The 24,018-nt window shown below is 37.7% G+C and overlaps 2 protein-coding genes across 5 annotated transcripts in view; one reads left to right on the top strand and one right to left on the bottom strand.

Annotated features, from left to right (window-relative positions):
• myripb (myosin VIIA and Rab interacting protein b) overlaps nt 1-20,214 on the top strand; it is a 140,916-nt gene extending 120,702 nt beyond the window's left edge. The window contains exons 5-17 of one of the 4 annotated variants that reach the window (XM_055151002.1): nt 2,972-3,052; nt 4,788-4,885; nt 4,995-5,075; nt 5,476-5,637; nt 7,890-8,058; nt 8,296-8,816; nt 9,170-9,316; nt 10,378-11,061; nt 14,871-15,053; nt 16,932-17,093; nt 17,215-17,310; nt 17,441-17,501; nt 18,620-20,214. In XM_055151002.1, the coding sequence (XP_055006977.1) occupies nt 2,972-3,052; nt 4,788-4,885; nt 4,995-5,075; nt 5,476-5,637; nt 7,890-8,058; nt 8,296-8,816; nt 9,170-9,316; nt 10,378-11,061; nt 14,871-15,053; nt 16,932-17,093; nt 17,215-17,310; nt 17,441-17,501; nt 18,620-18,660 (2,486 nt within the window). In that variant the 3' untranslated portion in view covers nt 18,661-20,214. Of the gene's footprint in view, nt 1-2,971; nt 3,053-4,787; nt 4,886-4,994; nt 5,076-5,475; nt 5,638-7,889; nt 8,059-8,295; nt 8,817-9,169; nt 9,317-10,377; nt 11,062-11,802; nt 11,867-13,480; nt 13,534-14,870; nt 15,054-16,018; nt 16,118-16,931; nt 17,094-17,214; nt 17,311-17,440; nt 17,502-18,619 lie in introns of those variants that run through there. The other 3 variants (XR_008631830.1, XR_008631829.1, XM_055151003.1) reach the window with 3 other exon arrangements.
• Nucleotides 20,215-20,384: 170 nt separating this feature from the next.
• prlh2 (prolactin releasing hormone 2) lies at nt 20,385-22,134 on the bottom strand. The gene is made up of 3 exons (XM_020925515.2): nt 22,017-22,134; nt 21,029-21,208; nt 20,385-20,593 (listed from the first exon to the last, which is right to left on the bottom strand). Exons 2-3 carry the CDS (start codon nt 21,183-21,185, stop codon nt 20,385-20,387), a joined length of 366 nt encoding a protein of 121 aa, XP_020781174.1. The 5' UTR covers nt 21,186-21,208; nt 22,017-22,134.
• Between the last annotated feature and the right edge of the window lie 1,884 nt (nt 22,135-24,018).

The following is a 24,018-nucleotide window of genomic DNA, read 5'->3' as shown; positions in this document are numbered from 1 at the left end:
TATCAGTTAAAAAGGAAAAATAGGTTTATTTCACTCTTTCACTCTCAAATTTGGTAATTTTGTTAGTAACAAGACTGAAGAGAAGACATTAAGCCAAACTTTGAAGATTTTGATAATTTAGCATCTTGACTCTGAATAAAACATGATGACTTTCTGGGACAAGGGCAGGAGCCAGACTGATCCTGTGTTTTGTCTGGGGTAGTTTAGAAAGTAGACTCTGGGCACAGTCTGTGGTCAGTGACTGAAGACAGGCTATTTGTTTTTCTTGTTTTGTTTGTACATATTTGTTGGAGTCTAGAGTCTAAAGCCTCTGATGGGCAGGTAATGAAACAATGTCTATGTCAAATTGAGTGATCAGTTAGTTGTGGGAGATATGGCAAAAAATATATATATTTTTTTTGTATTAACTCTTTGGTTGAGGATCTGTCACCTTCTTGTTGCTGTGGATATTGCATTGCTCTGCTTGGAATGCTCCACAATATAACATTAAACAGATCTATCTTATATTTATTCAATTACAGGTGGTTTTATTGCTCAAAAATACATTGACTGTGAACAGGGGTTGCCTCTCCACAGATCTGACTTGTAATTTGTTCTGTTTTGGTCTCCATTATGATAGAAAGGTTTAATGCCATACTGTGAAACATTTCTTATCAAGCAATAACATCTCCAGCTGGCATACCCTCTACCAGAAAGTTACTCTGTGTACCTTTAAGCCAGATCAGAATTATGATTTTGTACTTTTCTCTTGCCTTCGAGATAGATAAACACATTGGCTTCTTCTTCAAGTTCATGCTTCACTACGATTGCTTAAATCCAGCTGCCATTCACTCCAGGTCTTAAAAAGAATATTTTAAATAATCCCAAGTAAGTGCATAGTGGGTGGGGAAAGAGGTTAGGTGAAAGCAGAAATTTTCTGAGCACTAAAGCTACAAATGCAGGACAAAACAACTTCATACTTAACTTCATACTAGAGCCCGACCGATATGGATTTTGCTGTGGCCGATATGAAACCAATATAATGGCAGTTGGAGCTGCTGATAGCCGATATAATCACCGATATATTTAGGACTGAAAAAGGACTAAACCGGGACTTATTTATTTTATGCTAAACTACAGTCAAATATGCTCGTTTTTTTAATTTTTATTTTTTTTAATCCTACGTACACGCAAATTACTCAAAGTTTCGTTTTTAGCCGCTGCCGCTGTCATACCATGAATCTGCACGCGGCGTGAAGAGAAAAAAAGTGAGAGAAAGAGAAAACACAGCTCCCAATAAGGATCAGGCTCCTGTCGTTCGCTTCAAAGAGCCGGTTCTAAGAGTCATTTCGTTCGCGACGGACCCATAACCATGGATCTATTAAAATGACAAATAGCAAATATACGGCCAATATAGTCACTTTAGAACAGACCAATAGAAAACAGTCTGTTTATGTGCGGGAGCTACAGCAGCTAACCCATAACAAATGACAAAAACTAGCTTCAGAGTCGACATATTTCCAACACTCACCGTTCATACAGGCTCCTCCTCACATCACAAATCTGCACTAATAAATGTCCTTTTAATCCAGACTCAAACCGATTGTCCATAAAAAGAATATGATCTCAGTGTTTGGATCTGTGTCTGCAGGTGTAAACAAACACACGTGAGTGACGCGACTCTGTGGTGTGTTCAGGGACAGTATGGACACACACAGACAAATGACTCCGTAGATAAATACTGATGTGGAGCCACATATTAGGACATTTATCTGTCTGTAAATTGAACAGAATGTAGAGAGTCTAAGCTTTATAACGAGGTATAACATGCCCACGTGAAATATCGGCCCCTATCAGCAAGCATATCGGCTGATAGCCGATATGCCTAAAGTTGCCCATATCAGCCGATAATATCGGCCAGCCGATAATATCGGCCAACCGATATATCGGTCGGGCTCTACTTCATACTCTTTGTTACATGCCACGGGAGCCTAGGAGGTGGCACGGTAACTGAAAAAGATGTTAAAATGAACCGGGTGTGGAACAAAACGGGAAGCGTGGCGAGGTGAAAAAAGAAGGGTATTTATTACAAAAAAAGAAGTGCTAACAAAGTGTACAAAAAATAGATACGGGTAACACAAAAATAAACAACTAAGGAAAGCTGCAGCGGAGGACCCACTGGTCACTCTTCTTGGGTTGGCTCCTGCTTTTATACCCCCGCTGATCAGGCGGACCAGGTGAGGCTGATTAGCTGGGCGGATCCGGGGTGGGTGGATCTGAGGTGGGGTGAGGCAAGGTAAAATAAAACGAGGATGGCATCCGTCACACTCTTCTTAACAATAATCATAATTATAATGCTTTAAACTGCTTACTGGTTATTAGTAACATATTGGAACAAATAAATCATTTCTCTTCATAACTTGCTTTACACACAAAATTAATCTTAATTGATTTGTGTGTATATATGTACATGTATATATGTGTATATATATATATATATATATATATATATATATATATATATATATATAAAGGCCACAATAAAAGAGCATATTCTACTAGAGTTAATAAGCCACGGTGGGAATAGGTGAATGCAGGTTGCTCTAGATTAGACTCCTAACATTCATCATCTGATTGTTTCTTGCTCTATTTATGTCAACTTGTCCAAATATTACAAGTAGTGAATTCTTCTTTGGGTCCCATCTTGCTTTATGTTGTCATGGATACGCTTTTGGTAAGTACATGTATTAAAACAGTAATCATTAACTAGTGTTGTCTTCTTTTTTCCTGGGAGAATCTATCAAAAATAAACTGTGTGATGACAAATTGACTACGATAGCTGGACAAAGGGGGTTTAGTAAAACATGTCTCAATTTTGATAACATGTGTTGAAATCATAATTATAGTTTTTTTTGTTTTATTATTAGGAATATTTAGATTTTTGTGAAAAGCTTTTATCTACAATTGTTATTTTTCTTCTCTTTTGTTCCAGAAAGCAGTGTTCACGAAGGAAGCAACGAGAATGATGGCAGCATCTGTGGCAGTGAAGCCGCCTTCTACAAACAAAGTGAAGGTGAGAGAGATGCATTCTGGGTAATCTCTGCTGCAATTAGATTTGACATTTGTATTTTCCAATGCTTTAAGTGCATTATTTAACATTTTATCTGTTTGGTAGTGTTTATGTTTGACAACTATAATCAATGCTGTAACAAGTCTGGGTACAAAAGGTGCGTTGGGTAAGGCCAGTATTACATTTAAAGGCAAGCATTAAAACACTTTATTAAAATGCATACAAGCCAATATGCATTTAATAGCTTACTATAAATAAACGGAAGCACTCACATTTAATTGCGTCCTCCTGGCCAGCACTTTTGGACCATTACATCTGTGCTGTTTGTAGTTTCACCCACAAACGCATGTGCAAACAGTTTGATTTGATCACTTAACAACATGCCTAATTCAATTTGCTCACTGATAATTATGTTTATACAATGGGCAGATCTGCCACTCATGTCTCTGCCAACATGCAAATTCCGTCTGTGTTTGGGACATGTAATAGATTGTGGGTTCGTCTGCCAGGGATCAGATAAAGCAATTCATTTAATATTGACACAGCAAAACACTGGTTGTTGTGGAGTGTTTTGAATATTATTTTACAATTTAAATCAAATTCCCTTCATTCCCTTGTTTCTAGAGATTGACAGATTAGTCTGACATGTGACGCCCCTCTGGTCAGATTACATCTCCAAAAGTGTTTGCACTGGTGCCTTGATTTGATTAAATAATGTAACATTGAACACTGCAAAGCTGAACCATATGAATAATTCATACGGTTTGAGACTTGTGAGTTTGACTGAATAAATCAGGCACTGACAGGTGAAGGAAACTGTTGTCAGAATCAAGGACGCTCTTTATTTGCTAATTAAATTTTAGCAATAATGTTCAAGATGTCTAAGTGTCAACAAACAAAACATGAGTTTGTTATGAATTGCAAGTTATAAATAGGTCTGGGGATTGTTGACAAAACAGTGTGTGTAAAGAAGAGGACTAAGTGTGTGTGTGGGCTCTTTGAGCGGTTATGGGGGCGAATCATAGCAACCAAAGAGCCAATCCTGAACAAGGCTGTCGAAGGTAACACCCCTTCCTACCTGCACTGTTTAGCATGGAGCAGACGCTTGGCAACGGTGTCAATCAAACCTGTTACTAAAGCTAATTGGAGCAGCCTGTTTTTGGTCTATTGGTTATTAATGTTTATATCTTGATTTGTGAAAAAAATAGCAACATACAAACACCAGGATCACATAGAGCTAGTTAATACGACAAATTTAAACCAAAATGACTAGTTTGATAGCAGTTACAGAGAGAGGGTTTTTGCAATAGAAAGTGAATTGGAATTAGAGTCGATGGAGCCTGAAGCATGCCCATGCTCACTTCCTGTATGGCACATTGCAGCTAAGAGGTTCGCTATGTCCATTTATATATACAGTCTATGTGAATACACTGTATGTATCTATAGAACAGAAAAAGCTGCCAACCAAGTACTGGAGAGACATTGTAGTAAATACAAAATGTACTTTGATATAAATTAAGAGAATGAGTCCAGAACAGCACTATTGAGAAGATGGGGGAACAACATATTCTTTGAGAAAGAACCCAAGAAACACTATTATGGCTTAGTTTTTGAGTCAAATTATGGACTTAGCATGTTGTTACACTGCCCTGTATATATACAGTGGAGCCATATTACATTATAAGGAGTGTGTGACTGAATATTGACCTTATCCTTCTGGTTGTTTCTGCTCCTCCAGGACACAGCATGGCAGAGACGCTCACAGTCGCCCTGCGTGTGGCTGAGGAGGCCATAGAGGAAGCCATCGCTAAAGCAGAGGAGTTCAGTGACAGTTTGGTGAGACTGTTTTTCCAATGTAATCCTACTACTACTTCCCACGCTAGTCTCAATAGCAGCAGGAGGCATTCACAGTTTTATTCATTTATATGTGTGTTTGTGTGTACAGGAAAAGCAGAATGAAGCTCGCTACCTACGTGATCACAAAGAAGAACTCATAGAGGAACTTGCCACAACTATTGTACAAAAAGTAGGTCGACCCGCTAAAGTAAAACACCTTTAACTTTGGCTACCATTCATCTTTACTCCCTGGAAGGTGCATTGTTTTAGAGCAAGTATAAAATCTTTGAAAGGTATGATTTATGTTCAAATAGTAATGGGCTAAAATAGGGATAGTGTTTTTGGTATCTTTCAAACCTTATTTGGCTGTATTTGTTTGCTGAAATGTGTTTTTTTATTTCCATATTTATTGCTGTATAATTTTAAAACTCAATTAGGAATGGATTTACCCGTTAAAATTTCATTACACCAAATTATTCACACTTTGAACAAGAAACACTGGGATATTATCTTCCAATTTGCAATATTTTTCTATATTAGTTTGAACATCAACCGTATTTATGTTTTTTCTTTATTGCGGTGTTTCTCAGATTATACAGAGGAGGAAGCGCTCAGAGATGCAGACAGAGTATGATACTGCATGGCCACAGCCTCAGTCCTTGATCCAGACCAGTGAACTGCCTTCTCCATCTTTGCCCCAGACGTCTTCACAGGGACCCCAAGACCCCCTACGAGCCCCCTACTCTCTCTGGGTAGGTCTGAGAAACTTTGTATATGTACGGTGCTCTCTAAGTGGCCATCTAATGTTCCAAACTGACACTGACAATAGCAATAAAACATAAGTGCACTAATTAAATGATGGGTCAAATGCAGGTCACACATTTCTCTATAGAGATAATCTATCTTTGTAATTTTGCTAACAGATGTGCTGCTAATTAGTAATTTCTATATGGTCCATTACCCACTGTTGCAGCAAAAGGAAAAAGCATCTAAAGAGAAAGTGAAAGAAGTAGATCCCTTAGAGAAAATCCTCTGTGTATTTCATACCGTACTGTTATTTAAAACTTCTAAAACAAGAAATGGCTAAGCTTATAGGTAACTAACAAGCCTGAATAAATCATAATATGGGACCTCTTAAGTTTTCTGTTTTGCAGTTGTGATCGTGGGCGTAAGTCTGAGGAGCATATGTTTGAATAGTTGTTTGCCGACTCAGTTCCTCTCATAACAGTCCGTATTATGTTCTGTCTGTGGTATGCTACACAGGACAGGCTCTTTAAAACCACAGTCATGTTGTATTTGGCCTCAAGTCTCTTTCCAGCAGAGTTAGGTCACATGTCTGGTCAAAATACTGGCCATTTTACTTTTTGGTCTTTTTATATTGTGGACATAAACTAGTTTTGAAGATGTTGCAACAAACAATCTCTTCCAGGCTCACACGCATGGCCTATATCGTAACTACAAGAGGATTAGGGTAATTGGTGAATTCCACATAGCACACACAATTAAACCCAGATTTAACCCATAGCAAGTTACCTGTACCCAGCCAATGGTGAAAAGAGTACTGAAAATTTATACTGAAGTAACAGTACAGGTACAAGGCTAAAAATGTACTCAATTACTGCTGCCAAATTTGTACTTAAGTAAAAGTATAAGTAAAAGTACTTAAAAAATATACTCAAAGTACTAGTTACTTTTTGATTACGTAGCCAAAGAAATTGATTATGGCAATCAACCATCCACATATTTTTTTTAAAGTCCAGCCAATCAAAGCTGTGCTGTTATGTGTGTTTGTGAGTATAGAGAAACAGATACAGTAGTGAGAACACTGTGCACTGAACGACTGCGGCTGTACTCAGTAACTTCTTTAATTTGATGTTAATTTAATTACATGATTACAATTATACTCAATTATCTAGAACTAGTACCCATCTAAAAATCAAAAAAGCCCTACACCAAAAATCTACTCAAATACAGCAACATGAGTATTTGTAGTAAGTTACTTTCTGCCTCTTGTATTGAATCATGCTCTTTTAATAATCTCTACCATAATCCCTGCTTGGCTCTCACACAGAAGCACTGCCTCTTGCTCTATTATAGAGTATCAGTGTTCTTCACCTGGCACTCCCACAACAGCCCTGCAGGGGGTCGTACACATTTGTCATCATCGCAAATGTGAATGAAACATCAAAGCTGTTCTTTTGGCCCCCTCCACTCACTCTCCCCAAGTGCCGCTCCATAATGATCAAAGTTCTGTGAAAAACACTGGGATCCCCTCTGCAGCGGTGGGACAGACGTGTGTTATCAGCTCTATGCAAACACTCAGAACACATGCAAGTGCTGTAGTGGGGCTGGAGAGAGGGATTACGGCTACATCTTATTTACAACCAACACACTCTGAACATGAGCAATGTGTGTGTAATATTAATGTGGTTTTAATTAAACAAACGTCTATTTTTGAGTGGAAAATGTGTACGTCAGTGTCTGTGTGTATTTTTATTGTGTGTTGTGGGGGTTGGAATAATGTTTTTCTCTTTGGATTCAAAAAGATTTCTGTGTAATCTGTCATCCAGGTAGAGTCCATAGCCAATGAAAAGTTAAATTCTGTCAACTGGATAAAAGTTCTCTCACCAGAAATTACCTTTTGCTTTTGCTTTTGACTCAAAATATGTTTTTATCCTTGTTGAAATGTATGTATTGTTTCAACAAACTTACTCAAACATTTGTTTAAGTAAGTTTAGAGTAGTTTTGAGTAAGATTAGAAAAAATTGAGACAGAATTGAAACTGACTGTCCATTATGTTGTGCTATGGCTCCACCTGCTGGTAAACATCTCAAAACACAGGAACGCAATCAAGTCTATATATTCTATATATTCTCTGTATTTATTGTGTTCTGTGCCACTTTTTACAACGTTTACAACTTAATAAGTTAAATGTTTGCATGTACACATGTGACTTTGTCATGCATTCTAACTTCAACTTTCTGTGTTTTCTTTATTCCTGCAGCGTTCGCGGTCTGCATTCTCTCTCACCAGTGACGACTCTCCAGATAAGGGTCCTGAGGAGGAGGGTGCCGGAGTGGGGGCAGGTCTGCAGGAGTACTCATCTCTAAAGAGGGAGGGCAAGGCCACCTCTTTACCCAGCTGGAAGAGCGTTGACCGACTGGACAACTCCAGTATGTCTACAGCATTCAATAAAATAATTTTGTATGTACATTTTACCAGAAAGGCCTGTTTTCAACCTTGTGAAAATAATCAAACCAATTACCTTTACCTTCCATCCAGTTCAGTGTGTTAGAATTGGACCTGGTGTGGACATTATATGACTAAAGTTAAACATACAGGTTAAAACTTGTTGATTTTGTACTATTTAAACCAATTTTACCCTGGATTTATTGGCTCTATTTTTCCAGGTGCATCGTCAGTTCTCCAAAGCCCAGACGGTAATTGGATTGCACTGCATAGCTCTCAACTGTCCCGGCCCAGTCTGCTCACTAAGAGGAAGAGCCTTGTGTTCAGCGTTTTAGAGAAAGAATCAGGAGTGGTCTCCGCTTACGACGAAATGGGCTCTGACTCGGAGGTAGATGATGAGGGGGGCTGGGGCGCTGCTCTGCAACAGTTCAGGAGAAAACTTTCAGATGAAACTTACTACACGGACTCTCAGCACGACCCGGAGTGGACTTATACGCACCATCATCCCATCACTTCTCCTTCCTCGGGACAGTACACCAACACAGAGACACTAAACTCGGACTCAGAGGCATCTTCTGTGCTTTCGGCATATCCACGGAAACCACCACACAACTTGATGAAAAAGAGAGGCCCAGTGGACACTCACCTGCACCCGCATCACCCATCTGTCTACCACCAACACATGCACTACAACCCATATGCACTGCACTCAGAGGCCCTGGATGTTAATTTTAACCCTAAGGTCAGTTAATCTGCAGTTTATGTGAATATTTAAAGATTGCTCAAGTGTAATATTCTGGTGATAATGTTATGTGTCTGTCTAAATAAGAGATCCTCATATGTAATCTGCAAAGGTCTTTTCGGTTTGTTTTCTATTCACTTTTATGTAGTATTATATTTGACTCACAATTTTACAAATATTCATGATTACTGAAAATGCTGCCTTGTTTATACTACTCCGGTGCTATGTTATTCAATTTTACCGTCATTCAGTCTTAATATTGTTACTGGTACTACAGTTTATAATTGTATGCTTGATTGGATTGTTTTCTAAATGTCAGTTTAAAGTAATCTGTAAAAATGTTTGATTCTTAGGTGATGGGGGACAGCAGTGAAGCAGATGAACGGCAGAATGATCCCATCAAAAGATCCCGACGACGAAGGAGAAGCAAAAAAGAGTCTTCATCAGAGCAGAGAACTGGAGGCCAAAGTCACGCACAGTCTATCTACCCACTAGCCCAGGTAACAGCTCATCATTATCATATATAATACTGGCATTATTGGTGATTGGTGATTATAAATAATATTGTGTAGTGCATAAGTGGTATAGTGAGAAGAGCTTTCTGAGAATGATCTGGTAGGTTAAGTTTGTGAGTTAGTTTTCTCCAGATGTTCCTTATTGATACCTATATATCTACATAGAAATCACATTATCTTTTTATATAACCTTATACAGTATTATCAATATTATAAGTAAATTTATGTATGGATCTGAATTTTAATTCTTGGCAACTAAAGGCCGCCACACACTACAGGATTTTTCAGTCTGAAATTATTTTTAAACGCGCAACAAAAAGTGCACACCACAGACATAAGGAGAATCGTGTGAGATTTTAAATCTCTGATTGCAAAAACTGCAGCGGAATATGGCTGAATATCCACAGGTTACAAAGTTAAAAGTGCATCTTGCGACAGCTGTTTCCTGTCTAGAGTAAAACTACTCATTTTGAGACTCGTCAGTGTTCAAAAGATCAGAGCACTGTACTTCTAGATTAGATACAAGACAAAACTGTGCTATTATTTGTGAAATGTGGTGCATCACTATAGCTACAGCTATAGTGATGCACCACATTATAGCTGCAGCTTCACCCCAATCTGTGAGCTGTGTGGATGTAAACAGACACGCGAGGAACTACTCTCATCTTTTTACTTTTAAAGAACACTTCAAATTGGATTAATAGTGCGGTTTTGCGGATTGGATGTCATTATTTGTGGAGGACAAATTCTATGGATAATACGGATGAGATGCTGCAGTTTAAATTTACAGCTTTACGAAGGGTTAGTAATAATTAGTTTTGCTATTTCCTGAGGTTGTATCTTGCGCTTCTGTGTCTGTGATGTTTAGTAGTTACAATCTGACAGAACAGCTCAGAGTCACAAATCGCACACGAAGACACAAAGTCGGGTCATGCCTCCCTGAACTCGGGGAGAAGCAAATCATAGCAAAAATCAGGCAAATTCTCCTGGCTATTAGACTGTGTATAAGACTTCAAGTTTGAAAAAAAAATTATTTGTTTTTATAGGAGGATAGTGGATTCCTACTCAATGCCCTCCTGAAGCGTGGCTTAAGTGAAGAACACCCTGCATCTGAATTTTCCCCTGTGTCTACCACCGCTCCTGATGTGTTCAGATCAGACCCAATGACACCTGAAGACCCCGACACTGTAGCTCCTAACTCAGCTGTCCCCAGCCCCCCTTCCACCTTCATCACCTCTGGACCCCCCCTCGCTCCCAAAATGGCTGTCGTAGACCCCATTGAGGAAGAGTTACGATCCAGACTCAGCCAGCTGGTCAAACGTGCAAACAGTAAAGACAGCAACACATCTGAGGAGGAGAGTTCAAAGTGGGCATCTGAGAAAATAACTGAAAAAGACAGACAAAGGCAAAAGGACATGGAAAGTGAAATGTGGGATTTAGTCAATGGACAAGAAGTGCAAACAAATGAAAAACGATTAAAAAGCATGTCGTTTGGAGAGGAAGCAAAGGAGGACTCACAGTTGGACGGAGACAAGAGTTTAGAGGAAGTACCAGAGCATAAAATTAAAGAGAAAAGAGAAGTAAGCAGGCAAAGTAAGAAGCAACATAAACGTGATCTGGATAAGGACGCAGGGCACAGAGCTGCCGGGGACAGGAAGAGTGGATCTTCTAGTGCAAGTTCAGCTGCTGTGACTCCGTCTGCCCAGGAGGGGGCACTGTCAGGCAGTCAGGTGAGTAAAGATCAACGGCTTCCCTGTAGTTTATTCAGTGAATGTATATCTATTGCTTCTGTTGCTTCGTGTTCTTTTCTGTCTTAAATAATTACTCCATTGCTTGTATGCAGGGGTGGGCAGAGTAGACAAAAACTGTATCCAAGTAAGAGTACAGTTACTTCAAATTAATATTACTCAAGTAGAAGCATAAGATTGGGGTCTGAGAATTTATCCAACTAAGAGTAAAACAGTATTTGAGTAAACTTGAGAAATTAGAGTGAGTGATAAGCTAATTGTCTGGACATAAGAACTGTTTAAGAATCTGTAGTTAATGTACTGGAAATACAAATCATTAACTAATGCACACAAATCTTTTATTTTCAAAGGATACACAATAACAAGGAGAAAAACTAATGATATCTGATAGAGCAGTAGAAGACACACATTTTCACACATTACATAGTTCCTTAATGCTTGTACCACTTGTAGGGAACTATAACCAAAACCTTGAGTAAGAGTACGGTTGCACTGTAAACTATATCAATTAAGTAGAAATAAAGGTATAGTGTCTGAAATTTACTCAAAGAAGTAGAATTTTGGTATTTAAATAAATGTACTTGAGTAAATGTAATTCAGTACTACCCACCTCTGCTGGTCAGTTCAGTCTGTGCTTTTACTCTGTGTGGCTCATAGGTGTTTCTTTGTCCTATGTCTTTCTTCTTTTGGCTGCGCTGTGTCTGTGTGTATGTTATGTGTCAGGAAGGACAGTATGACTTGGAAACACAGCAGAAGGCTTCGGTTGCTCAACTCCCTCTTACATCAGGTGAGATCAAACAACCATGATGCATTGTGGGAAGTTCGGAGCCCCAGTTTAAAGTCATCTCATCTCCCAAAACCAAACTAACCCATACAGATTCAGTCTTAACTTATATGGGGTATTATGCAAAGATTTTAATGTCATTCATGATCAAGTAATTTTGCGATCGCTCCCACACTATTCAAACCCTCCTTGTGATTAGCAGTACTAGTCTGTCCAAGACTCAGCCCACAAGCCTACTTCACCCATGCTCCTGCATGGCAATTTCCATAAATATACATAAGCATGAGTACAATATAGAGCGTCAAAAACATAACTTAAACATATTTAACATTTTGTCAATACACCACGAAAATAGATTCCACATTAAAGGTGCATTGTAACTGGTTGAGGGTCCTGCTTTTCTCCATAAAGCAGTTATAGCTTTGTCTGGAGTATTTCACAGTATGGCATTAGACCTTTCATCATGGAGACCCAACCAGGCCAAGTTACCAGTCATATCTGTGGTGTGGCAACCCTACTCACAGTCAGAAAGTTTGTTTTTGAGTAATAAAACCAGCTGTAATTGAGTAAGGTAAGGTTTAATGTCATACTGTGGAACATTCCAAGCAGAGCAATAACATTTCCATAGAAATAAGAAGGTGACTGACCCCCAACTGAAAAGTTACATAGTGCACCTTTAATGTAATTGAGCTCCAAGTAATATTGCAAAATATCTGTATTGATCATTTTTTTGGCAGGTGAGTAAAAAGCTATATAGTTATCATAACAGCCAGGATTACTGCTTTTTGTACCAGTAAATTAATTTTTTGTGTACTAACTGAATACTGTAAACTGTAGGGTATGATTTCAAACAGCATAAAAAACAAAAGACCAGCCGTCCTTTCAATTGTAAGACAAATAAAGAGAACGATACTTGAATAAAACTGTGAAAAGGGGGACTTTATTTGTGACTTTTTAGCTTTTAAAGTTTCCATAGCAACAGCTTTTAATACGACCACTATTTACAAAGGAGTAACATTGTCCTTTTACTAACTTTTTAATTATTATTTTTTATGTACAAAAGCAGGTTTGTCTCTTGGGAGGTGGACTGTAACAGATTGGTTCACCCTCCTGGCCTTTCTATTCTTTTTGATACTCTCACATCCAGAACTTGGTGTAATTCATCTTTAGACTGTTTGTAAGGTAGAGATGGGTAAATAGACCATAAATGGACATACCCAACCCGCTAGCCGCAACATTCCAAATAAGAAGTGAGTGTAGAGGTGCTTCCGGCTCCATTAACTCTTGACTTTACATTGAAAAACTGTCTCCCCTCCCTCTGTAACTGCTGCTGCTAGGCTTGTCATTTTGGTCTTAAAATGTCTGTATTAACTGGTATTAACTCGCTCTACATGATCCTGGTGTTTGTATTTTGCTATTTTGTCCATAAATAAATTATAATAAATAATAAATTATAAATTCCTAAAATGAAACTCTGCTCTAAATTTGCTCCTATAACTACTTGCCTCATGAGCTTATTTGACTGGAGTCGAACACCATGGGTGACGTCACACTCCCTTTATTATATATTACTATTATCATCATGCTTATCAGTTAATCTTGACATCTCATCCACAGATCTTTAAATCTCCTACAACTGACCAATGTGCAATGTCTGTCAATCTGACATATAAAAATTGTAAGTGTATGAGTAGAATCAAAGAAAGTCTAATTTTACGTTATATCCATCCATACCCATGGAATTTAGAATGATGAAAAACATTGCTGTTACCATAGCAATTAACAATTCAAAACAAAAAATGTATTTTTTCAATGGTCAAAAGTCCTCAGAATGTCACCTATAAATTGGAAGTTGAATGAATTGATTGTGAATATATAAAGCATATATTATACGGTTTCAAGGACAGCAGGGTGCACAAAATTATATAGCTTCCCCATCCAGTCCCCAGCAAATCTTTCAAATGGACGTCATTTCTTTTTCGGGTTAAGTCACTGGGTGGTCTGCACGTGTGAACATCACCCTGAGGTGTGTGAATGCTGTCACTTATTAGCTCCATTCAGCCCATCAAAGGGGTGTCCATGAGTAATACCTGTCACTGATATATGTTCCACTGCTCTCTGTTTCCTTGTTGTAATTATAGATGTATGGCTGTTGGGAACATAATTATAATAGCATTGTAGCATTTTCTACTCCATTCATACCATTTTATATATTTTCTAATTATAAAGACTGGTGGTGTCAGACGTTTGATCTACATGCTGATGGCTCTTTTGAGTGGCTGACTCAAGCTCTTAAAACATCCATTTCTCCATCGACCCGTCTTAAGTCAATATTGCAGGAGTCCTTTCTGTCTCATATTTAGTCTTGTACCCATTAAGACTATTACTTTAACAAGCAGAGTTTTGTTTTGCACCCTCTTATCTCTGCCCTAATAGTGCATTTCATTTAAACCAAAGCGCCCCTCCTGCCCCCGATTCATGTTACACATCCTCTGCCTTCACACTAAGAGCAATCAATGCACCTTCAAAGCCTTTAATCAAAGAGTAGATAGACACTTTTTCCATGCCTTAATCACACGCCTGTGTCTAGTCAGTTATAAATGTTTTTCCAAAATTAAAGTTATTTGAGGTAACTTGGCAGTATGGATAATGTTTCTGTTATTATTTGTACTTCTACTATTACTAATACTATGACTTGCCTTTTACTTTTACTGCTATCTTACTACTACTACTACTACTACTACTACTACTACTACTACTACTACTACTACTACACAGTATCAAAGACATTGCCATTTTTTACCACCTTCTTGTTAGCAACTGCAATGCTAAAGAAAATACTTCAGCTTTTATGTGTTAAACTAATTGTTTCCTCTGCTGGATTTTCATATTCCATAAAATAACTTTTACAAAATTAACTAATGTTATTGTTAACATATTTTTATATTGAGCCACACATGGATCGTTAAGGGTTCACACTGTTGACGGTTGCATGCTCTAATTGCAGAAATACTCAGCGGCCTCCCTGTGCAGTATCACTACGGAGGTCCTGAAGGTTTTGAATGCCACAGAGGAGCTGATCGGAGAGGCTGGAGGCGAGGGCTACACCCCCACTGAATCTGTGTCCCCCATCTCCAACAGCTCAGAGACACGCCGGCTGGACCAGAGGCTCACCAAGATGGAGGAGAATGTAAGGAATGGCTAAACTCGAATGAATGAATGTTTAATCAGACAGTAATACATAGAACATAAATAAAAAACGTAAATACATAGATATAACACAAAAAGTTAATATTTCTATTCTATAATAACAGGCAAAATAAATGTTATGTCGAATTTTCCTTCTGTCCGAAAAAGGAGTGGGAGGAAGTAAATATTTATTTAACCTCACCCCTTTTTTTTCTACCATCCCAAATTAACAAAGAACACATATAGACTTCTCATTTCCTGTACAATACAAGCAATAATTGCACAGTACACACATTGCATTACAAATCTAACAACAACAACAAATATATGTATATTATGTGCACAGGTATAGTACACATCATATACACAGATATAATATATACATACCTACATACACATTATATACACATATACATACCCATGCATACCTATATATACACTCATATACATACACATACATATACATGCACACATATACACTAAGCGCTAATTTCTTCAGCACAGTATTTTGAAATAATAAATTTTTTAACTGCCCTTTTGAATTGAATTTTGAACTTAGAACTTAGACAAATTTTATTGAGCCACAAGGGAAATTATTTGGACAGAGTAGCTCACAATATAATATAATGACAAAGAGAAAAAATATTTAGAATTAATTATTACTATTTATAAGTAGCAAAAATTATAGCAAGAGTCAGGTGTCAAATGAGACATTATTATGTAAATGTATTTGTGCTAGTCAAAATTAAATGGAACAATAAGTAATAAAATATAAAATCTCAGCTATATACAAGAGGTAATAGGAAAACAGCGCAACAATGATATACTTATTTACAGGACATAGGGTTATCAGTTACATAAGGGTGAGTTGTTGTACATCTGTATGGAGTATAGTATGTATGTAGTATTATTTAATATTAATATATTGTATTAAATGTCATTGGAGGATCATGCTCGTTTCCATAGAAATGTTACTTCTTTACTGGGATGTTCCACAGTAAGACATAAAGCCTACCTATCTCCATGGAGACAAGCAGGTGACAACACCAGGTTATCAAGTTACAGGTGAGATCTGTATGAGGTGACCCCACTCACAGTAAAAAATAGTTTTTCTAAGGCATTTTAATAATAATTGAATGTGATTGAATAAATTCCAGATAGATATATTTAATGCCAAACTATTGAATAGGCAAAAACAATTATGGCAAAAACAATAATAATAAACAGTACATGGAAACCCTCACTACAAAAGTTACATAGTGTATCCTTAAGCAAATCTAATCCACTGTCCATCCCAACCCCCTTTAAACCACAAGTTCCAGTTCAAATTGTTCTTGAAATAAGCCCACTGCTATGTACTGGTTTGGCGTGCATCTGTGCCATTTAAAGGGCCTATATCACAACACTGATCTATGTTATAATGTTTTTTCCTCATGAAAAACATGCCCGTTTGTTCACACATGTTTAATACCCAAATTCTGCATATTTAAGATGAGTTTTTCTCTCAATCAGACACTCCAACATGTGATGCCATGTGGTGATACAGGAAGTTCTCCAATGTATTTTAAACTCCTTCACTAGAATTATTTTGAGAGTTCCATCCCTGCAAATCTCTACTGAAAATAAGGTGAAAAGTAGCTGTTAACTTGAAAACTACCACTACATGACATGAGATGCAACAGACTAATTATTCAGAATTACTCAAACGTGTGTGAATGAAACAAAACACAACTGTGGGTATATTTTTGATGAGGTAACAACATTTTAACATGGCAAAAGTCAAACGTGTGTAATGTAAGACTTTTAATATTATGAATCAAATAACATCCAACAGTTTGCATTAAAAAAAAACATAACATCTGGTGTGTTCTATGAGCAGGTGTACCTGGCTGCTGGTGCAGTGTACAGCCTGGAGGGGGCACTAGGTGATCTAGAGCAGTGTGCACGCGACATCAGCCGTGGAACGTCTGACACAGAGCTGGCTTTTCTGGAGGATCAGGTGGCCACAGCAGCAGCTCAGGTCCAGCAGTCAGAGCTACAGGTAAAATCATATATGAAAGGTTCTGAGAGCAGCAAATACTATGATTCAGTGCTATACTATAACTTTTCACTGCTTGGCCCAAGTTTCATTGGTCATTATTAAGTCAAATGTTTATTTTCAGATCTCAAATATTGAAGCCAGAATATCAGCACTGAAAACAGCTGGGTTGAATGTAACTGTCTGCAATCGCTTCTCAAAGTTCAAGCCAAAACCTAAGGTACAATGTGTAGTACATATGTCTATGTAAAAAGTAAATAAGAGACACATCTTTAGACAAATATAGTGATAACTTAGAATGTAATGTATTTAATATTATATCATTTTATCTATATATTTTTTCTTTTCAGCCTCAAACTCTAGATACGTCTCGTCACCAGAGAAGAAAGCTTCCTGCCCCTCCGCTTAAAGGTATTGATTTAACTAGAGTCCATGTTGTAACCTTATCAATTATACTCTATCACACCTAAGTGTATTGGTGTCTCAGACTAAGACTGACACACAGGAGCTGAAAAGGGGACATTCTTTGTCCTAAAATAAGATGGTGAATAGATGATAAAAGTGAATACATCTGCTAGAAAGGACTAAAAAGCTCCATTAGATGTAAAGCTGCTAAATGGACACACGGCGTACAGAAAGATAAGGCTTTATCAATCAACAAGTAGCCCCATCTTTTCACAGACATGAATAGTCTTATTCTGTTGAGGCCTTCTTTATTTTCTTTTTATATCTCTTCCCAGAGCCATGTTCAGCACAATGCCTCTGATTCATGGGGCCTTTTTAGATCAGCCAAACTGGACAATGGCGTCAAATCAGTGACCAAGACATGTAATCACAACGGTCATCATCAAGGTTTGAGTTTCAGATAGAGAGGATAACCCTGCATTTCATACTGTATACATATTAGTGAACAAGTTTCCCATTATATTCTAACACGTTATAAGCATAATGGTTACCGTTATTGGTCAGTAATGCTGTGTTTTACTAATGAGATACTGCCAAGGACACTACACTCCAGATGCAGGGTGCTAACAAGATTAGCTTTGATGGCATCTTAACCATGTGAAATACAGTGTTGTCATCTCTCAGTCTGGCATTTACTTTACCTGGTTAATGCCAGATTGATGTGTGCAGCACACTGAATTAAGTTGTACATATTATCAGGCTCCGGCTGAAAACTGAATCTGATTGGTCCAAGTGTCACTAAAGGGGAGCCAAGATATTTTGTTGAATGCAGTTGAGGAAAAGACGCACAGACATCTTGCTTGCCTAAAATAGATTTTGGATGTCGCCATGTTTGTTTTGGTTTGTTTGGGCGCTTTACCTCTGGCTTCCGCCCAAACCACAGTGCTGACTGATGGATTCTCGTGAGTTTGTGAACAAATATCACAAGAATTAATCTTGCAGGCCTGCTTAGCTATTACTCCTAAACCAAAGAATTGTATTCCGTGGGAGCTATGGTCTTGATAGAGGGCAGCACTTCATGTTTTTTTACAGTTATTATGACATATGTTTGTTTTGTTTTTCAGATAAATCTGAGTCGGAGCAGGAAGTTTTTGATCCACAGTGAAAGCACAGCCCACAGACAGGGGCTCCTTCAGTGCCTTGACTCAACCTCCGTCCTCGGACCCTCTGACCCTCACACTATTAGACCCTTGGCCCCTCAGACCCTCAGATGGGCCCTCGGACCTTCCGACGCTCAGACCCTTGGACCCTCGGACCCTCAGACCCTCAGCTTCACCCCACACTGTTCTCAGAGCCCGGGCTTTCACAACAGCCTTCACAGACACACAGTCCACTCTCTCAGTTGAATGCAGATATGACTGGATGTTTGGTGTCTGCCTTAAAATCAAAAACTGTACAGACAACAAACTAGCATTTCCCTTTTCTATCTGTTTACAAGAGTATTGTGATTAAATGTACAATGAAAATATGGAAAATATAACTTTTTTTTTGTGAACCCTTTTCCCTAAAGAGCCCCATAGTGTTTTAAATCTTTTTTTCACAAAATCTTTAGAGCCATATTAGTGTCACTTATTCAGTTAATTTGAGCTGCCAAAAACATGTATTCATTACAGAAAATATATTACTGTAACAATCCCATAAACCTTTTCCAGTTACTATAATTCCTGGATAATTATTGCAAATGCAAAAGCACATTGTAGGCTGAGAAAACATGAATTTGTATTGCAGTTAAATTGGAAATATATACAAATGTCCATATGTTTTAGTTCATGCCTTGGTCAGTATTCTTGAACCTAATCCTCCTATTTTCATTTCAACTTTGTGGCCTTTTATTTGAAAAAAAGTATTTTTTCATGTGTTCAAAAATAGTGTAATTTGAAATCTTTATATCAAATGCCATATTATCATGATTTTGTTACAAGCAATTTATTTTTGTATTTTAAGAGCTGTTTTTATGCAATATCACTGAAATAATTACTATTGCAAATTATTATTAATGGCTTTGTATTTCCTCAAAGCAGCCATCTCTGTACGGTCTCAAGTGCATTCTGTTTTCTGTGATGAAGGCCATAAAAGCAGTATGTATAATTATCATATTTTTTTTATTTTAGTAGAAACACTTTTTGATTTCTTGTATTTTTGGGTTAGTTTGACCACTTTAACCATAAATAATTATCCAGTGTGGGAGCAAGGTTGTCTTGTTTGGACTGCTTTGTTGATCCCATTTTTAAAAGTGTGGTGTATAAAAGTTAGCATGTTTCAAATTTGTGTATAAAGTGTCATATGAGAGGCACAAGGGTCCAATCATCAGTGTCCAGTATTTTTATAAGAGAAAATATATAATATGTTTGTTAATATATGTATATGTGTGAAAAAGATGGATATGATGTTATATAGTGTGTGTATGCCAATCATATTTGACTAATCTTACAGTGTTGTGAGCAAGAGATTGTCATAAATGTCTTGATAAGTCTGGATTCACACAGGATTTTTAAATGTATAGGATCCTGTTTAAGTCCACGTTTTTGATGACTTTGACTGTAGAATGGAGAGGTGTTCACTTCATTCACTTTTATGTGCAATTGTTTGAAATGTGGGAAATTAACAACAAGCAAAAAATACTATGTGCCACAGAAAATTAATAAAATTTGCAAGCCTATCTTAATGTCTGTTGTGTGTAGAATAACACATCTGATTCACTTTGTAGTTTATTAATCAATATAGATAGATTTTATATACAGGTTCATTTCAAGCAACAATATGTTAAAGCTAAAGCAAAGGTACAAAATACTCAGTAGTCAGTATGAATGGAAGAAGAAGAAGATGTTGTCATGGCAGCCAGTCCTGGTCGTCTGCGTCTAATGGGACATTGCGGAGCTGGTCCTTGGTCTTCAGGCTGTTGAGGAGCAGCTCTAGAGTCCGGAGCACAGGCTGTATGTCCCGGCTGCTCAGATCGACTTCCACACTGTGTCTCTTCCCAAACCGACCTATGGGTCTCACCCCACGCCCCACGTACCAGAAGGGATCAATCTCTGGACCTGAGAAACCAAACAAGATTACTTTTCAAAAAGCTCAATTAGGAACAAAAAAGTCACTAATACAAGGGGTTTTTTTTTTAATGTAAAGAACCAAGTGCACATTGTGCAGTATTGGAAAAAAAGATATGGCTAGATAGATAAGATATTTATTTGAATAGTCACCAGACAAATCTCTCTTTTTGTTGCCACTGATTTAATCCTGTTATCCCATCCAATAGGCTTTAAAGGCTTTTAAGGCTTTAGGCTTAATTTAATTTAATATAGTCTTTTTGTTTTTAAATTCCCATAAAATTCATACCAGCTGCTCATTTAAAAAGTTCAATTTAAGAAGTGAAATTATAAATCTCGATTTGTGGTAACTCAAAGGCAGAACTATCAAGTTATGTATATATGTAAATAGTCTTAATCAAATCCAAAGTATTAAGCTCTCCTCACTCCTGTTGTCCACATTGTGGACTATGTGGAAGTCGTGCTCTACGGTGGTGCTGTGCGCGCTGCTGAGGCGCGTGGAGAGCAGCAGAGCCAGAGCAGCGGGCAGCCAGCGGCTCGTCAGGACGCTCTGCCGGACATCAGCCGCTCTCCGGGGCAGCATGCTGTGTGGACTCGCTCAAGGCACTGGAAACAATGAGACAGACCCGTGAGTGAAAGCTACACGCGCTACATGCTCATGCCTAATGATGGATATTAGATTCAATTCCAAAAGTCTAAAATAATCTGATACAAAAGTAGGAAATTGGAAAATGAATGCCATATGCAACTTCATAATCATGCAATAAACTTTTCTGCAAGTGTAGCCTAGGTTTGGTTTAAATTTAAATGGATCAAAATCCATAAATAAAGTTTTGTTGCAGTATGTCCATAAACATACTGCATCTGACAACAATTAAGGCAGTGTGACCGAAATATTAGATGCAGACAAAGAAAACGTGTGCTTACAGAGAAAATGTTTAACTTTTTGCCTGTTTTTAGTGTTGATAGGCTCAGTATATATTTTAAACATTAACCATACATAAACATTGGTGCATTTTACTACCATTTACGTCTTTTCCAGGTTTTAAAATAGTCTATATGTTTTTTTTGAATGTGATGATGTCACAAAATGCAACCTTTACAAAAAGTCGTTAGAGTATAATTGCACTTGAAATACATCTGAAGAATAAAATCCATGTTTCTCTCAGACGAATATGTGAGAATTGTCCATGTAACTAATCTGCACTATACAATTCTATGTTGATTGTTATAACATTTTATTGGCTAAATAAATTTTGTCCATGTCATAAGAAAAGTTTTAAATTTAAATCCTAGATATACAGCACAGGATCATGAAGTAATCCCATCATTCTATGTAGTCCTGTGTCTGAACATATTTACAAAGAAATCAAAAGAATGCTAAACAAAATGTGATGGAAATGAAGTCTCTTACCGTTTACTCTTTGCAGTGTGAGGTCAGGCGGCGTTGTTCAAGACGTTGGTGTGGAGCAGGTGTGTAAGACTTATATACCTGTATGCACGCACCACATCAGTCGAGATGATGAATCAAGAGCGTCAGTCACACTCACAGACCCAGGACTGGTCCCCTCCTCCTCCTCCTCCCCCCCTCATCCTCCTCCACTCTGAGCACACACAGACCTGACACGCCGCGCAGCCATCCATCAGGAAGGCACTGACACCAACACAACTTTAAATTAGTGACGGGGGGGGACCCGCAGACACTGGCCCAGAGCTGAGGTGGGTGCTTCTGACGAACCCTTCATCACTCAGCCTGATTACACAAGAAAAGGAGATGATGCAGTCAGCTATTTACTGCACAATATCCACCATGTCATAGTAAGTAAATAATTTAATTGTATGAAACCTTTTAACTGTTTGTGAAAAGAAAATCAGAAATTAGAAGTTAAAACAACAAATTGAAATGGTCTTAAATAATCTGATACAAGAATCAAAAATCAATAGCAATCACAAAGACTTTGACTTAGACAAACTTTATTGACCCACAAGGAACATGATTTGTACACAGTACAAATACGCATCACATTATATTATAGTAACAAAGAGCAAAAATATAAATGATAATCATAAATTCAGTGGCAAAAAAAATCAAGTAGTAAAAATAGCAAGAGACTGGTGTCACATAAGGCACAATTATATAAATGTACATGTACAAGTCACAAACCACAAAGGTTTGTTAAAAGCTCCTGGCCTTTAAACCAAAATGTTGCTTAAAAACATTTTTGGGTTAGGACTGGAACAGAAACAGAAAGCCATAAAAATAATTTGATGCCATCCTCCCTTCTGTCAGATGAAGTCATCATAGTGTTACCACAAACAAAGTCACTGGTTTACACCAGATGCCCTTCCTTGTGTGACTTCTCCATCTAACAAACCATGTTTATAGATTTCCATGTGTCGGGATTACTTCAGGTCACTCTCCTGTTATTGTTAACCTAAGTGTGAAAGGATAAGGTGAAGAAACGAGTACAAAAAGGGTCTCACTTGTTGAATTCCTCAAGGCTCTAAAGCAATGCCTTTAAAGGTCATGAATTGTCAAAGGTGAGGTAGACACACAAAACGAAATTTACTACAAAGGTCTGCTAAGACGTCATGAAGCAAAATGTGGGTGATTGAACCTTGGGCGGTACTTTGTTGCGTTAATGAGCGGGGATGGTAATCATTTAGTTTTTTTGGACGATGATCACATAGTTTATGATAAAGAAACATCTGTGAGAGGGTTTGGCTGTGCTAATGAGAAAATAGCAGCCTCGGGAGTTGCAATTACAAGCAACCTTTAATAATCAGCTTATTTGATTCATTTTGTACTGCCCCAAAGCTTTGCAAGATCTGAGTCTGAAACAAATGGGGAGATGGTGTTCTTCATACCTATATTATTATAAGGTGGAAACTAGAACCTTCAGTTTCCAGTTCATTCATATTTTATCCAACTTTACTATTTCCATAGAGCAACAGGGGATATGTTGTACTTACTTGCTCTGTGACAATGATCCAGGTAGAGCTAAAAGATATATCAAATCACAACTTGAGTCGCAATTAACTACATGAAAAAGCATGCAAAATACTCATTTCCACTGCAAACAACAGTGGGCAGTATTACAAAAACATTTCTTCAAATTCATCAATTGATTTATTTATCCAATGGCTGACCTCCAGACCACATGCTTTTAGAGGACTGGCTATAGATGATTAAAAAGACTATACGTCCATATTTAAAAGAATGTAATCCCACTAATAAACATAACTGCAAATCTAATCACAGTTGTTTATATTATTTATATTTGTCAAGTAAATAGTTCAGTAATTCCAGGCTCTGATCATTTGCTGAATGTCTCTCCTTCCTCTTCAACACAATGTCACACTAATGAAGCCAGCCCAAAGAATCTTGGTGACCAAAGTTTGCTATCACAGGCTCA

The sequence above is a fragment of the Boleophthalmus pectinirostris genome, unplaced genomic scaffold, assembly GCF_026225935.1.
Source record: "Boleophthalmus pectinirostris isolate CB_2022bp ecotype Guang Dong unplaced genomic scaffold, ASM2622593v1 HiC_scaffold_15, whole genome shotgun sequence".
Lineage (NCBI taxonomy): Eukaryota > Metazoa > Chordata > Actinopteri > Gobiiformes > Gobiidae > Boleophthalmus > Boleophthalmus pectinirostris.
Note: the sequence above shows the minus strand (reverse complement) of the source record. Positions and strands in the feature narration are given on the sequence as shown.